General features: G+C 38.0%; 1 protein-coding gene across 1 annotated transcript in view; it reads left to right on the top strand.

The window, feature by feature from the left end:
- The first annotated feature begins 1,296 nt into the window (after nucleotides 1-1,296).
- Nucleotides 1,297-15,644, top strand: part of Ada3 (transcriptional adaptor 3) — a 54,361-nt gene continuing 40,013 nt past the window's right edge. Inside the window, exons 1-3 of the mRNA XM_067094303.1 lie at nucleotides 1,297-1,449; nucleotides 7,588-7,854; nucleotides 15,401-15,555. Of these exons, the coding sequence (XP_066950404.1) occupies nucleotides 7,593-7,854; nucleotides 15,401-15,555 (417 nt within the window). The 5' untranslated portion in view covers nucleotides 1,297-1,449; nucleotides 7,588-7,592. The remainder of the gene's footprint in view (nucleotides 1,450-7,587; nucleotides 7,855-15,400; nucleotides 15,556-15,644) is intronic.

The following is a 15,644-nucleotide window of genomic DNA, read 5'->3' as shown; positions in this document are numbered from 1 at the left end:
ATAGAGGCTATAAAAATGGAACGAAAGGGAACACATCATAAAATGCCACAATACGACAAGTTAGACTTAGTAGAAAAGACACCTGTATGAAGTAGAAGTGTTTGACAAGAGTAATCTTCGGGATATAAACTTCATGCTTAAAATTACCGAAGGTCCGTAACAACATAGTTCTCTATCTTTATTACCGTCATATTTGACGGAATGGATTCATCAATACGTATAAAGGTACTGTACATGAAGAAACTCAACTTGTAATGTACAGTATAACTGAATCACGAAAATATGGAACGTGATGAATATGTGCGAGAGGTGCGAAATAATGAGCTGATTTATTGATGTTGTTGTTGTTTCAGATTTAGCTGGCCTTGTGCCAGCACGGGCTCTTGCTCCTAGAGCAGCCCGTAACCCTGCGTTGATGAGTCTGTGAGATGGTTAGGTTACATGAACACTTTATTATGATGCATGAAAGTGATTTTGGTGGGGGTTGATTTACTGATGAAAACTAGCTGCTTATAAAGCGAGATGCGGACGTCTGCGTAGTTTGCAGAGACCGTTGATACAAAGATTTACAGGTGACCTGAGGTCAAACTAGTCCCTTAAAAAAACAGGACAGGTTCATATAGAGAACATAGTGATAAACAATGTCTGACATATGAAATAAATAACTTGTTACTTGTACATAATACGTGATTGCTTAGAAAGACAACATATACACGGTTTACAATTATGATGATAAATATATATTCCGCTCGACCTTAGGTCGTAGAAAGGCACCGCAGAAAACGGGATGTTCTCCACAGAGAACGCGTTGAGCGGGGACTTTGCAATCTTATACATATTTTCTATGTATTCATAGGTTTAATATATATGTCTTTGCTAAAAATGAAAAATGTTCACCTTGTAAAAAAAATTTTGTTTACCAAAATTGTGAATTATTGAGTTTTTTTTTTAAGTATTTGTTGGTGGTCGGTCACCTTCTTTATATAATCTTTTGATTGTCTTGTCCCTGTTTTTGAGCTGTTGAGCCTAATCCTTTGTAAAGCCTTTTAAATATTAACCTTGTTTTGGTATGTTTGCTATTTTTTTAATTGTGTTGGATTCCAGGTACATATCTTTTCCTTTGTAATCCCCATCTGTCATATATACGAACCCTCTTGTAAAACTTTTATTTTTATATTTCTTCAGTCTGCTAATTAAAGGCCTAACGTCGAAAGGCCTTGCAGCACTCTGTTGTTTCTCTTTCCTTCGTGAATTTTGTCTTTATTTTTTACTTGTAATACGTATAGGAAACAACCGAAGGACGATGAAGGTGGGGTTTGATTGTAATTCATCGGGCAACGTTCACAAGCGCTTGGTGTCGTACTTTATTTGAACCTAAACAAATATCAATCAGTAGGCATAGTAAACAAACTGCTAGTTGTTTTTGTCAATGGCTTTCGATACATTAGGGTAAGTTACCCCTGCCCAAATCTACTTAAAACTTTAAGCTATAGTTTAGGTATGCAGAATAAAAGTTAGAACGGACATTATGTAACTGCATTGTAAATGGGCGCATGGTATATCGCCTCGTATGAATTTCTCGCCAACTTCACGATCCATATAGGCTAGGACCCATCCCGCTTTTCAGGCTGCTAAGGCATAGGCTACCTTGTGTTGGGGCTGATCGCTCGGTAGTAGTGATTTCCTTAATTCTGAATCCGAGCGACTGGGTGTTATCAGTATTCTCGGCCCACTATTATTTTTGGTGTATGTGCTAGCCTGCCAGCGATATGGTAGTTGGACCTGAAAACAAGATTATTTAGTAGGCTATGCCGATGATGCATCGCTTGTGGGCGTAGTAAAGTCTCCACTTACGAGAAATGAAGCTACCCTCAGCCTCAATCGGGTAATGGACCAGATCTGTGATTGATTTAGTTGGTGGGGTATGAGGCTGAACTCTAGGAAAACAAAAAACTGTTGGTTAGCAGATCTCGTACAGATTTTCCACCTCATCCTCCCCTTCAGGTGGATGGGACTCTGCTGAATGAGTCTTAAGCTTTAACTACTCTAAGTGTAACTTTTGACTCGCATCTCACTTTTTAGGAACATCTAATGAAAGTTTCAGCAAATGGTGCACGAAAGTTAGGTATTGTTCGTAAGGCCTCATAGGCTAGGCTGGGCCTATAGTTATAAGTGATAAAATTAATGCAACCTGGTTTAGGTCATTTGTCCTTTTTTTACTAGAATACTGTTCTCCAGTGTGGATGTCTGCTTCTGGAAGAGGTTTATCTCTTTTAGATAAAGTGGTTCTTGGTGGTAGGTTTCTGTTCCCTAATATTAGCAGTTATAACTTAGACCATTTACAGATGGTCGCTTATTTGTCATTTTTTCATAAGTTGTATTTTTATAGAGATCTTTTGCATTCACAGTTGATCCTTGACCCCCTTTTCCTGCCAAGGGCAACTAGACTTGCTGAACAGCAGCACCAGTAAACAGTAAATGTGCCTCACTGTCAAACTTCTCAGTTCCGGAGGTCTTTTATTCCTCACACCGTTGGACTGCGGAACAGTCTCCCTGAGGATGTTGTGCAATTGGAACTTCAAAAGTTCAAGTGAAGATGCAATCAGTGCTACCCGGTGCTATTCTTCTTGCATTTTAATATATTTTTATCTATTTATTGATTTATTTTTTCCTTTTAATAAGTGAGAGCTCCTCTTTCTGTATTTCCCTTTACCTTGTCTTACTTCCTAATGAGTGCCATATTCTGTGGAAGCTTGAATTTCAAGTCTTTGGCCCCTGTGGGATCCATATGAAAAGAGTTCATCTTCTGAATAATAATAATAATTTTGCTGTAATTTGCCCATCCCCCCCAAAAAAAATCAAATTAGACATCCTAACCTAACCTTCCCAAGTGCATTGTACCTTGACGTGGTTGGGGTGGGTTTCACCAACCCTGTTCTATGAAGTTTTAGATATTCAGTCATTTATAAGTGTTCTATGAAGATTTGGGTATTTTTGGCCATTCATAAGAGTTTTCTTTGAAGATTTGGGTATTTTTGGCCATTTAGCCTATAAGAGTGTCCTATGAAGATTTGGATATATACGGCCATTAATATGAGTGTTATGAAGATTTGTGTATTTTTGGCAATTTTGCCTATAAGTGCCATTAATAAGTGTTCTATGAAGATTTAGGTATTTTTAGTTTTAGCCTAGAAGAGTACCATTTATAAGAGTGTTCTTTGAAGATTTTGATATTTTTGGTCATTTATAAGAGTGTTCTATAAAGATTTTAGGTACTTTTGGCTATTTCCAAGAGAGTTATACCTCCTGGTCTGCAGTCAACTCCCTGTATATAGCATAACACCCATTGGGGTTCATAGCAGAAAATCTCATGTTATGGGTGAGGTAAGTATCTTTATGACTGAAAAGCACTAACAACAGTAATTAGCCTTTGAGTTGTGTGAAAAGCAAAGGGCATTTTTCCAATGATTGGGGAGAAAAGCGAGAGACTAGTTTAGATATTGTGCAGGTATTATTAGCCCGTACATGGTATTTTACTTTTGCACCAAATACACAAACTTCATTTTCATATATAAGCAACTCACCAAGTAATTACATAGCTATAGTTTCAACTCACACGACAGCTTAAATTTTGAAAATTGCGGTAGTGCTTCTTTTGTTTTGTGCAGGTGACTAGCCCCACCCACTTTTGGGGAAAGAGGAGCAACGTAGCAGAGCTTCAGTTTGTTTCTGCAGGCTTATGGCTGAGCATCAGTTGTAGGAAGCAGCTTGTTTTTGAATTCTGATCGCTGACCAGGACCCTGTGGCATGGGCGACAGACGGCATGCTACAGGACTGGTTGAACATGGACCTTTATTCATTCCCACCATTCATCATGGTAAGGGAAGTTTTAAACAAGTTTCAGGCCCTTCAAAATGTGATGATGACCGTTTTGGCCTCTGAAGGAGTGATTCCTGGATCTTCTCAGACAACTAGTAGATTTTCCGAGACTACTTCCACAAAAACCAAGTCTTCTCAGACAGCCTCATTTCAGGTGCTTCCATCAAGGATTATCCACTCTTGCCCTGATAGGATTCAGACTGTCAGGAAGCTCATTAGAGCGAAAAGCTTTTCAAGATCAGCTGCAGAGGCTATTGCTAAGTGTAGACATCAATTCTCTGGCATGGTCTACCAAGCTAAGTGGTCAGTCTTCCGCAGGTGGTGTAGAAGACATAACATTTCGTCTTGCAGACTTTCTCTTTTTGAGATCCTGTAGAGGCCTGTCTGCTCTTTTTGAGATCCTGTAGAGGCCTGTCTCCCTCTACCATTAGAGGTTACCAAGCCATGCTGGGCTCTGTTTTTTGTCACAGAGGTTTGGATCTATCTTTGAACCAGGATCTTTCAGTCCTTATTAAATTCTTCGACACTTCCAAACAGGAGAAGTTGGAGTCGGTCGCATGGAACCTAGATGAAGTCCTGAAATGGCTTTCTGGTCCCCATTTGGAGCCCCTTCGTTCGATGTCGTTATGGATCTTACATGGAAGACCTTCTTCCTTGTGGCTTTAGCAACTGCTAAGCAGGTCAGTGAGCTTCATGCTATTGATAAAAGGAGTGAGTTCTTGGAAGGAGATGCAGTCTGTTCTTATACTCTCCGTTTTCGGCTGAGAATGAGGCTCCGTCCAAGCCCTGGCCAAGTTCATTTACCATTAACAGCTTATGGAGATCCTGGTCCCAGAAGAGGAAGAGAGAGCTCTTTGCCCTGTGAGCGCATTAAGATACTACTTGCATAGGACTGAGAGAATCAGAGGACCTGCTAGTAACCTATGGTGCTCTGTTAAAAATCCTTCCCAACCCCTTTCTAAGAATGCCTTGTCATTCTTTCTAAGGGACCTTATTACTGAAGTGCATTCCTGAATTGGAGAGGATGTCTTGCCATTTGTTTTTGCAACTCATTACTTATGTTAAGTGGAAATGGTATTTGAAAACTGCAGTGCCCTGGGTTCGTTGTCAGTGGCTGGCATGGTTTTGGGGTACGAAGCATAGTAAGCATTCCTTCTCTTCGCCTTGACATAGGGTGTTGAGTCGTAGGGGAGCCTGGGGGTACCATGTACCGGGAGTACCCATCAGTTTTTAGTGGATGGGTAGTGGTTTTTATTATGTGGTGTAGGTGACAGCATTGTCTGGTTGTTTTTATTGTGGTACTGCTCCCAGGGCAGGGGCAACTATTGATGCTTTACTAGCCATCAGAAATGTCCTTCGCTGCAAAGCTCCCACTTAGGTAGAGTTACTCCATGGCTATACCGCCACGCCACTACACGATAAGATGAGCACCAACCAGAGGTAGTATCTACTTACAGTAGCTCTCTTACCAGGTAAGGAAACAACAAGCATTGTATCAATGTTAGCAACTTTTCTATTCTCAAATTCATTACTATTACTAATGTTTTGGAGTAGAATATGTCCATGTATCCCACCTCCTGTCAATGTGGGATTCAGCTATGTAATAACTTCGTAAGTTACTTATATGCAAATGTTATTTTTATGATAAAATTAAGTTTCATATATACTTACCAAGTAATTACAGAATCAGAGCCCACCCTCCCTCTCCTCACATGAACATAAAGGCATATACAAACTGAAGCTCTTTGCTACGTTGTTCCACTTGTTCCCCGAAAGTGGGTGGGGCTAGTCACCTACACAAAACAAAAGAAGTGCTACTGCGATTTTCAAAATTTAAGCTGCCTTGCGAGTTGAAACTACGTACAGTATAGCTATGTAATTACTTAGGAAGCATATATGAAACTTAATTTTATCATGAAAATAATATTTTCTGACTGCATATCCTGTGCTTTAACTGCCTTGCCTTTCACATTACTTTTGCAAATGTGGAAAAAAACAAGTAGGTTTTTCATTTATTTTTTTAGATCCTCTATGTAAGATGTGCAGTGAATAGTTTTTGTTGAAAAATCATCAGTTCTTAGGAATTTATAAAAATTCAAATGTGACATAATTTTACATTCCAAAATTAAATTGGGAGTTATAGAAAAATAGGGAAAATGATAAAGATTACATAGTTGATTTGTTTTTTAGTCATACAATGTTATAAAGTTACAGCACTATTATTTTTATTCTTGCAGTATTAAATATTTAACAAAAGAGAGAGATTTTTTTATGGTTGAAGTGATATTAAATTCACATTATTTCTTAATCATTCAAAAAGGTAACAAAAGCCAACACTAAAGCCTATGACCTCTGCAGTACCGGCTCTTGTGGTAGATTTCGTTTTCACGATGCTCCATCACAGAACCAATCTCTATGCAGGGCTCTCCTTAGATAAGACCTCTGAGTACTCATGCACCATATACCCCAGCTTTGTTGCCACTCCATGCATGATGCATTCATTAGAGTGCTAAGATGTGCCTTTCTGTAGTTATTCCTGGAAACCCCTCCTCATTGTTCTTGCCCTTGGCTCAGGGTTTCATATAATGCTGCTGTTCCTGTGGGGGATTTCAACCCTGTTTAGCCCCCTGTTGTCATTATACTAATTGTTGGAAATGCCATCATGTTGTCTCGCACCTGAAGTGCTGTGGAGACACTTCTACTTGCCTTGATGTCATCCTTCCATGTTAAAGCACTAATCTTTGGATCTTAATGTAAAACTCTCTTCATTCCTAGAGCATAGAGCAAAGCTAACAGAAAGCCAAACTTTGGCATAGGGCCTTTTCAGCCTTGACGTTGTGTATGAGAGGCTGTGCATGAGGGTAAATGAGTTGTCATCTCCTGCTCACAGACATGGTCAGGTGGGAAGAACATCACCAGTCATATTCTTTGGGCAGTAGTTGTTACATGAGGAGTTTCTCCACGAAAAGACAGTCTATATTGTAATTTGAATAAATTGCAAAATTGAAGATCAGTTACCTTCCATCTACATATGCAAACCCAAAATCTTTTATCATAATTCCATTTCTAATCACCCTGCACATATCTCTATTGCTTAAGGAAAATTGAATGCTGACAGTTATCAAGCTTCAATGGTCAAACCATTTAAAGATCTCAGGTCAGGAAATCTAAGAAAAATGCAAGTTGTCCTCAATTTATGATATTTTGTCTGCAGCTAGAATAAAGGAATAAGAGCATTTGGAAGATGATACAAGGTATTATCCCTCATTTGGGGAGCTTTTATTCTTTGCCAACCATCATTTTGCCAGTTTGTATTGTTAGGACTTTGTGTAATAAAAAATAACAGGTTTGTTTCTCTGGAAAATATCACTTATTTAAAACTTTGTTCCTCTTGGGAATAGAATTTAGTTTGATTGATGTTGAATTATTTCCAGTCATGTATTAATGATTCATTGCAGTACAGTATAGTGTTTTGAACTTTTTCAGCAATAGTCTTTGTCTATGATTTATGAGAATGGAGTTTATTCTTCCAGTTTCTCTTATCCAGTATTCTGAAATGGTGCTCTTTTATGAGTGAAGTGGGACTATGGAGTTCAGTCATTTATAATATGTATGGAGGTTGGATGATATGTGTGCAAACTCTTATAATGGCTTCTGAAAATATTTGATGTATAACTACAAGTTATATTTGTTTCATTTGTTTTTCAGGAATAATGCCATCATCTCCTAGTAAATCAAAAAGTATCCACAAATCTTCAGGGAAATTGTTCCGACATAAAGATAAGGAACGGTCAGGAAGTAGTGGGAGCAATAACGGAAATAATAGTGGAGGCAGTTCCACACCAAGTAGCAGTAGTAGTAGTAGCAATAGCACCAGTAAGCGGGATGATCCCATGGACTTGAAGGAGTGTCCTCTCACTCTACCCGTTGTTGGCGCTCTTGATCATCAACGTTCACTTCCACGGTACACTGCTTGTAAGTAGTCTTCCTTGCTTGGGACTAATACTTTTTAAGACCCGCATGTTATGCCATTTTACAGCTAAATAACAAGTTTTATATATGTAACTTACCAAGTAATTACATAGCCTATGTTTCTAACTCGTGCGGCAGCTAAAAGTTTGAAGTTCGCAGTAGCATTCAATTGTTTTAGTGTAGGTGACTAGGTCCTGTCCTCTGCCGGGGGAGAAAGGGTACAACACCACTGAATAGCGTCAGTCCATTTCTGCCGCTTAACGACTGTAGTTCAGTTGTCACAGCAGCTGTTGTCTCGAGATTGGTTGCTGGATGGTTGCTTTTGTTCTCCGTTTGGTGATGTATTGGTAGCATTTAAGCTATTTTCAAATAGCCTAGAATCATTAGACTTAGTATTAGCGATGCTCTATTGCCTTATTTTGGCTTTTCACAATGATGTCCGACATTAGCTATTCTAGTATCCGGTTTTGCAGCAAAGGCTGCAAAACTACTTACAAAAGCACCTTATGACTCCCAAACAATCTGTACTAATTGTAGGAGACAAACTTGCTGTATTGATTTGACATGTATTGAGTGTAGGGACTGGAATCAAGGTATGTGGAAAACTTTAAAATCTCACTTAGATAAGTTAGAACGAGACAGGAAGAGGAAGTGTCTCCTAGAGCCGAGGCTAGGAATGTAGCTAATGTAGAATGTTTTCCTAAATCAGCACTAAATCAGCAAATACCAATTTATCTGTTCTGTCTCCCTCTCTGACTCCTATTTCCTCTTTAACCAGTCCTCTACCTATTGAACCTACTCGTTCACCCAGCCCCCATGCTTCAAAGCCTAACACCATTGCTAGCCTAGAAGCCCATGTTGATATGAAGGTTGGGCTTCATATCAACACGGCTGTGGAACAAGAACAAGAGCCCTCTAAGCCGTTGCCTCGTTCCTTCACCATCAAGAATTTGATGGAAATTCTTGGACCAGAAGAGGAAGAGAGGACTCTTTATCCCACCAGGGCACTAAGGTACTACCTTAACAGAACAGCAAAGATCAGAGGGCCCTCAAGTAAGTTCTGGTGCTCCATGAAGGACCCTTCTAGACCCCTTTCCAAGAACACAATATTGTTCTTTTTGAGAGACATCATGGAATCGCATTCAAGAATTCATGAGGACCTTCTACCAGTCTTGAAAGTTAAAGCCCACAAGATTAGAGCCGTTGTCACCTCATTGGCTTTTAAACATAACACGTCTCTGTCGGCGATTCTCCAATCAACTTTCTGGAAATGCAAATCTGTGTTTGCAACACACTATTTATGTGAAATAGAAACTATTTTTGAAAACTGCAGTACCCTAGGTCTGTTGTCTATAGCTGGCATGGTGTTAGGGGAGGAAGCTAGGAGTCTGCTCCTATCCTACCTCTTTTGCCTTGCTTAGGCTGTTGAGCTCTTGGAGAGCTGGGGGTTACTATGTGCCTGGAGTACCCACCAGTCCTTTTTTATGTTTGGGTAATGGTTTTAATGAATACAATGTGTAGGTGACAAAGTTTTCTGGTTGTACGGTATATCTTTATGGTACTGCGCCCAGGGCAAGGGCACTCTGTATGGTTATGTTAGCCATCGGACTACTCCATGAGCTGCATAACCTCCATTGATGCTTTGTGGCATTCGGAATACTCCTTTGCTGCAATGCTTCCCTCTAATATAGGGGTGCTCCACAGCTTCACTGCTGCGCCACTATAGCTAAGATGAGCGCCAACCAGAGGCAGTGTCAGTCTGCAGCAGCTCTCTTAACAGGTAAGGGTACAACTTTTTAATCAATGCTAATAGAATTTTTGTCTCGTATTCATTCCTCTACTGAATGTTTTTAAGATTACATATGTCCATGCATCCCACCTCCTGTCAGTGTGGGGTTCAGTTATGTACAGTAATTACTTGGTAAGGTACATATATAAAAATGGCATTTTTATAATAAAATAAAGTTTTATATATACTTATCAAGTAATTACTGAATCAGAGCCCTCCCTCCTCCCCTCTCACAGACATTGAGGGCATAAACAGACTGACGCTATTCAGCGGTGTTGTACCCTTCCTCCTCCGGTAGAGGGTGGTACCTAGTCACCTACACTAAAACAATCGAATGCTACTGCGAATTTCAAATTTTTAGCTGCTGCGCAAGTTAGAAACATAGGCTATGTAATTACTTGGTAGGTATATATAAAACTATTTTATTATAAAAATGTAATTTTTTTATTTCCATTGGTGGTGAGGGGAATTCTGTTGCAGTATTGTCATAGTTGTAATTATTGTAGCATAATTCAGGTAACTACTTGGAAAGACAAATCTTGGGAATTGGATTTTATGTGAAACTAGCCCATTACAGTACTGTAGGGAATTGGATTTCATATGAAACTTTATCCCATTACAGTACAGTACTGTATTATTAAGTAAGTAAGCTACAGGTTTGCAGTTCCTTATCCAAAATTCTAATAACCAAAAGCTCTATAAACTAAAATTTTCTTGTGGAGGGTAGAGCATCAGCCAAGGTTATAAGATCAGTGCAATGTAATGCCATTTATAGTGCCACTGAGTTTGGAATTTTATGTGTTTACTGTAATGTATATACATTACATGTGTATTTTGTGGCTTATCGAAGTATAACTTTTAACCTAATTTTAAGGGGTTGTACCATATAAGAGATACAAAATGCGTGTGTAAACTGTTGACTGTGGTACAGTAGTTCTTTTACGCTGCCACTATTCATTTGCAAAAGTTAGATAGTACAGTTGTATTCAAATTAATGAAAATTATTTTGTATTGCATATATCATTATCGCATTACAAAATATGTGCCATTTCCTTCTGGTATTGTTTACATTTTCAGAATCATCTACTGAATGAGTTTTTTAGCATCATCATCACCATCATCGTCGCTATTAGTTACTAAATGAAACATTATTTGGAAACATATGTTTTATGTAAATTATCAGAGTTTAATAAAAAAATGCAGCTTACCTTTATTTATGGATGCAGTAAATTTAAAGTTAGGTAAAGGTGTAATTTTGCCAGGCTATGATAAATGTGTTATAGTCATAGTACCTAACATGAGGCAACAGCTGTTTCCCGATTCGGTTGTTCATATCAGCACTTGCTGTTGCTTAAGCCAGTTTTTGCATGAAATAGTAAGTGATGTATTTAATTATAAGAAACAGTAAATAGAGAAGGTGTAAGTTTGGTAAACATGATTGAATGTATGATGATTTGCATTTAGCCTATAATGTTTGCTCTGGGCCTATTGATTAGTCAAAATCTAACTTACCTGTAATATCCATTGTCAGTCAAGTCTACCAAAACCAAAACAGGCATAGTAAGCCCACCCTACCAAACTGCAGTTCTGAAATCTGAAAAAATTTGAAAATTGAAACACTGCGGGCCCCAAGGGTTTTAGGTAAGGAATTGTGGACCTGTTTATATTTGACATTTTTCATTACAGCTTACTTGTCAGTGGTAAACTAGGCTAGTAAAAGTTTTCACCTGACATCCTGTTTCAGTTTTTGTGCTTGTTCTAGAACTAGTTGGATGTACCCAAAGCTTTCATAGGAAACTAGTTCTTTTGATCTTTAAGGCTATATTTAATGTTAGTAATTACTTAGAATAAATATCGATACAGTGAATCCATAATCTAATGAACAAATTGATCCAAGGATTTGTTTTGCAAGCCACCATGAATTTTCGCTCTTTTTCTGTTATGTATTGTTTATTTCATATTCTCCATTTGTTTGTCTCATATATAATATCTATCTGTTTATCTGTCTCTTGATTGTTTTCACACTTCACACATCCTAGACACCATCCATTCACTTGTTGTTAGGTACCAACTTGATTTTGTCATTTTCGAAAGTAAGTTGAGATCTCTCCACCCATATTCACTCCATCCTTTATTTGCTAGATGTACAAAGAAGTCTAATGTATGATGATGTAGAGGATGGTTTGCATTTATAAAGACAGTGGATACCTTTAAGTATGGTTCTGATCAAACAAGAAAGCAAAACAGGTGTAGTGAATAGTTGATAAGGTTGGTGTTGCCAGTTCTGTGACCTAATCCTCTCCTGTCCATCTTAATGGTACTTGTATGGTTTACTCTGAGACTCAGCTTCCAAAGCCCTTGTCCCCCAGATGAATGATAAATGAATCACTGATTACTAATTGTGCAAGCTGTTGTTGAACTTCTTCATCCACATTGCAGATCCCCAGTCTACACTGGACTTTGGTTGTATATCTAGGCAGTACTCTACTGTGGCCCATAAAGGGAAGGCCTTTTCCTCTAACAGTGGCATGTATGATGGGTGTTGGGACAGGCCTTAACGAAACCTATTTTTGCCATTTCATGAACAGTAACATCCCCAAAATTGTTGACAATGGGGTGTCTCTTGATCTTCCTATGCTAAGAGCTCTTGTACAAAAACTTTTGAGCCCAATTCTTCTCTTGCTCTGTTAATCAAAGAAGGCCAGGATTTAAGAAACTTTAAACTACAAAATTTATTAAGAGAACAGAAATTATTCCTGTCATCCACAAATACAACAGCTACAAAAAGTTTTTGATATTTAGAATTCCATATGGTCATCAGGTACAGAATTTAGATATTTTTGATGTCTAGAGAGGGATTGTAAGTTTGTCCAAGAGAACATGCGATGTTATTACAAAGGGACAGCTTTAAAGTGTCATCGCATGAAGAAAGTGTTCAAGTCCAGTTAGTTAAATCTTTGGTTGTAAGTGGTGTAATGTTGACTCCACACAAAATGATGAATATTTTTAAAGGAGTGATGAGATCAGCAAAACTGCTGATATATTCTGAAGAAAAGATTAAAAAGAACTATAGAGTAAAGGAGTAATAGAAATCAAGTCATTAAAGGAAATCTAAAATGAGGTAGCGACACCTTGCCAATTTAGAAGTGTGATGAAAGCTGTTTATTCAAGATTAGCAATACTATACAGCCACTTGCGCCTTCCTGTTGATAATGCTTTCATGCGAGAGATATGGGCATGTAAGCGGCACATACCTAAGAAAGCTAAAAAATTAAGTGTTTGACAGTTGTGGACAAGAAGAACATAGCAGTTGCAAAAACAAACTGTACTGCATAAACTATAGAGAAAGCTTCTTGCTTTTGAAAATTATGCTCTGTATGTTCTTGAAAAGTATATGTAGACATTTAAGTCCAGGGAGGCCAAGGAGAGAGGCTGCTCATTTTACATCCATCCAGCAGTTACTTTTGCTTCAATTTCAAATAAAAATACCATAAAGTAAAGAAAAGCCTAGCCAAATAATGGGAGATTCCCAGTTCAAAATTGTGTTACATTCGAGTATGAAATGTAAATTAAGTGGAGGTAATGAGAAAAATTTAGCATCCAAGGTACATCCCAAAAAAAGTGTTCTTGATCAGCTAAGAATTCAGTGTGCAGAACCGACAAGTAGTCCTTCGGCTCCACCAATTCAAATGGACCTTTAGAATAACTGTCACTAGTTATCTCATCTTTGACACCAAGGATGTTCTCCAAGTCTCATTGGGGGGATCACAATATATCCTCATGTCTCTGTTGAGAAAATAAGGCAAACATTAAAAATATTCTCTACTTTATCTCATCCCTCTTTTTCTGTAGAGGCAGATTTTGCAGATTAAAAGTCTTCATGTAAGAAGGCACATTACATCTAAAACCCTTACAAGTGTTTCAAAAACTGCAAGAGACCAACACTTCTGTTTAGAAAATTAAATTACAAATTTAGTTGTAAGGAAATATAATAGTACGGCTTCCAGATATTGGTAAAAACTCATGTCTGTCACCCATTGAAATTGTCAAGGGCTGAGTTCTAAATGGGAGGATTAGAAAATTAAGATTCTTGATCTTTCTCTCACCTGTATTGCAGTGCAGCAAGTCATACTAGGCAGTCTGGATATTTGTTGCTGAAGGGAATACTTTCTTCATCTCACTGCAACCCAGATATAGAAAATCATAGTGGGGTGTTACAAATCCATTCTTTTTTACAATTGCATCTACAAGAAGTCACAGTTTAGATCTGTCTTGAAAAAAGTTGACAATTTGCTCCATATTTTGCCACCTGGTGATGCCTTTTAGATGTAAAGGAGCAGATTAAATTCCACCTGATATAATTGAACATGTTCAAGAATGCACATACATGTTTATTTTAGGTATTAACAGAATTTCCTTGTTGGAACCCGTGGTAAATACAGGTTTTATATAAGTAACTTACCTAGTACCGTAATTACTTAGTTAAGAGTTTCTACCTCGACTACAGCTTCAATTTTGAAAACTGCGGCAGCGATAGTCTTTTGTTCATGTAAGTGACTAAACCCCTCCCACTTTCGGGGTAAAAAAGAGAGGAACAACTCATCCAAGAGCTTCACTTCTGTTTCTGCTGGCTTAACAGCAGCACGGTGTTAAGAAAGCAGCTCGATTTTGGTTTTCGGCTTGAGATTCTTACCTTTTGGTGATGTATTTTCGACTGCGGTAGCCTTCAGCTTTCGTATTTGAATTAGTTGATAGTGTTTTTTCCTGTTTTATGACTATTTTTCTCCTAGGAGATTTACTTATTTTGACTTTGTTAGCTAGTAGCTATGTCAGACTCCAGCGCATCGAGTACTGTATTAGGTATTGCAGCAGAGGCTACAATACTAGATTGACTAAAGTGTGTTATGACTCGCACACTTTATATATGACGTAGAGGACAAATTTGTTCGATTGACTTAATGTGAGGAATGATGTGAATGGGATGAGAAAAATGGAAAAATTTAGCTTCTCACCTAAGTTAGAAATGGATCGTAAAAGGAAAGCGGCTTCTAGAGCTGAAGTTACTTTAGCAACTCAAGTTATTGAAACCTCTGAGGGGAGAGACTTTCATGATTGAATCTTTATCCCCTTCCTTCTAGCTTTGGTTATCTTAACATGGCTTAGTCTGCTGAGTTATTTGTTTTTATGCTGGAATAGTCTGCTGAGTTATTTGTTTTTATGCTATGTGGAGAGAGTAAGTTACATTAGCTACGTTGTAGGACCAGACTAACCGAGAATAACCCACCAATCTGTTTCATGATCCCATGTTAATCTTCAGAACTTATGGACTCCTAGACACCACTCTAGTGGTTTGCTGGCTCTAAATTCACAAGGGTCCTACCTAATCACCTGCTTGGCTATTATAAAGTGATTGGATATTGTGGCAAAACAAATACATATTTTTTTAAAAATAAAGTTAGTTCTTCTGATACAAATCCATCACTGTACAAGTAAATTTGCCAGCTCCTGACCATCTTTTGCTATGTCAAATGACACATTGAATGAGCCATGATGGTTTCTTCCTCTAGAATGCATATGGATAAGGAGTTGACACACATTGAGGCCATATTTCTTAAGCCTGTTAAGTAAAAGACAAAATATGGGCAAATATATGATTGATTGGTTAGTATGAAAAACTAGTTTTGTATAGATACTGAACATTTTTTTGTAGTCTTGTCAAGTCTTCTAACATGTATTGTGTAACTATCATTGTTTTTACAGTGGTAAATGCAGAGGGAGTATCAATGGAAGAATTAGATGGCCTGCAGTTAGAGCTAGAACTCCTGTTGTCATCAGTTCTTGTGCGTCAGATGTCTCTTAATAATCAGCTTAATATTATTCACCAGTTAGAAAAAGGAAAATATGTTCCCAAAACTGTAAGTTTTGTGCCATCCTTTGTGATATGGCTGTTTGTCTTCTATTCACTTTAAAACTGAAAATGTGTCTGTTTCATCGCAACCCCATT

Source organism: Macrobrachium rosenbergii, chromosome 50 (genome assembly GCF_040412425.1).
Source record: "Macrobrachium rosenbergii isolate ZJJX-2024 chromosome 50, ASM4041242v1, whole genome shotgun sequence".
Taxonomy (NCBI): domain Eukaryota; kingdom Metazoa; phylum Arthropoda; class Malacostraca; order Decapoda; family Palaemonidae; genus Macrobrachium; species Macrobrachium rosenbergii.
The sequence above is the reverse complement of the archived record's forward strand: the minus strand, read 5'-3'. Positions and strand labels throughout refer to the sequence as shown.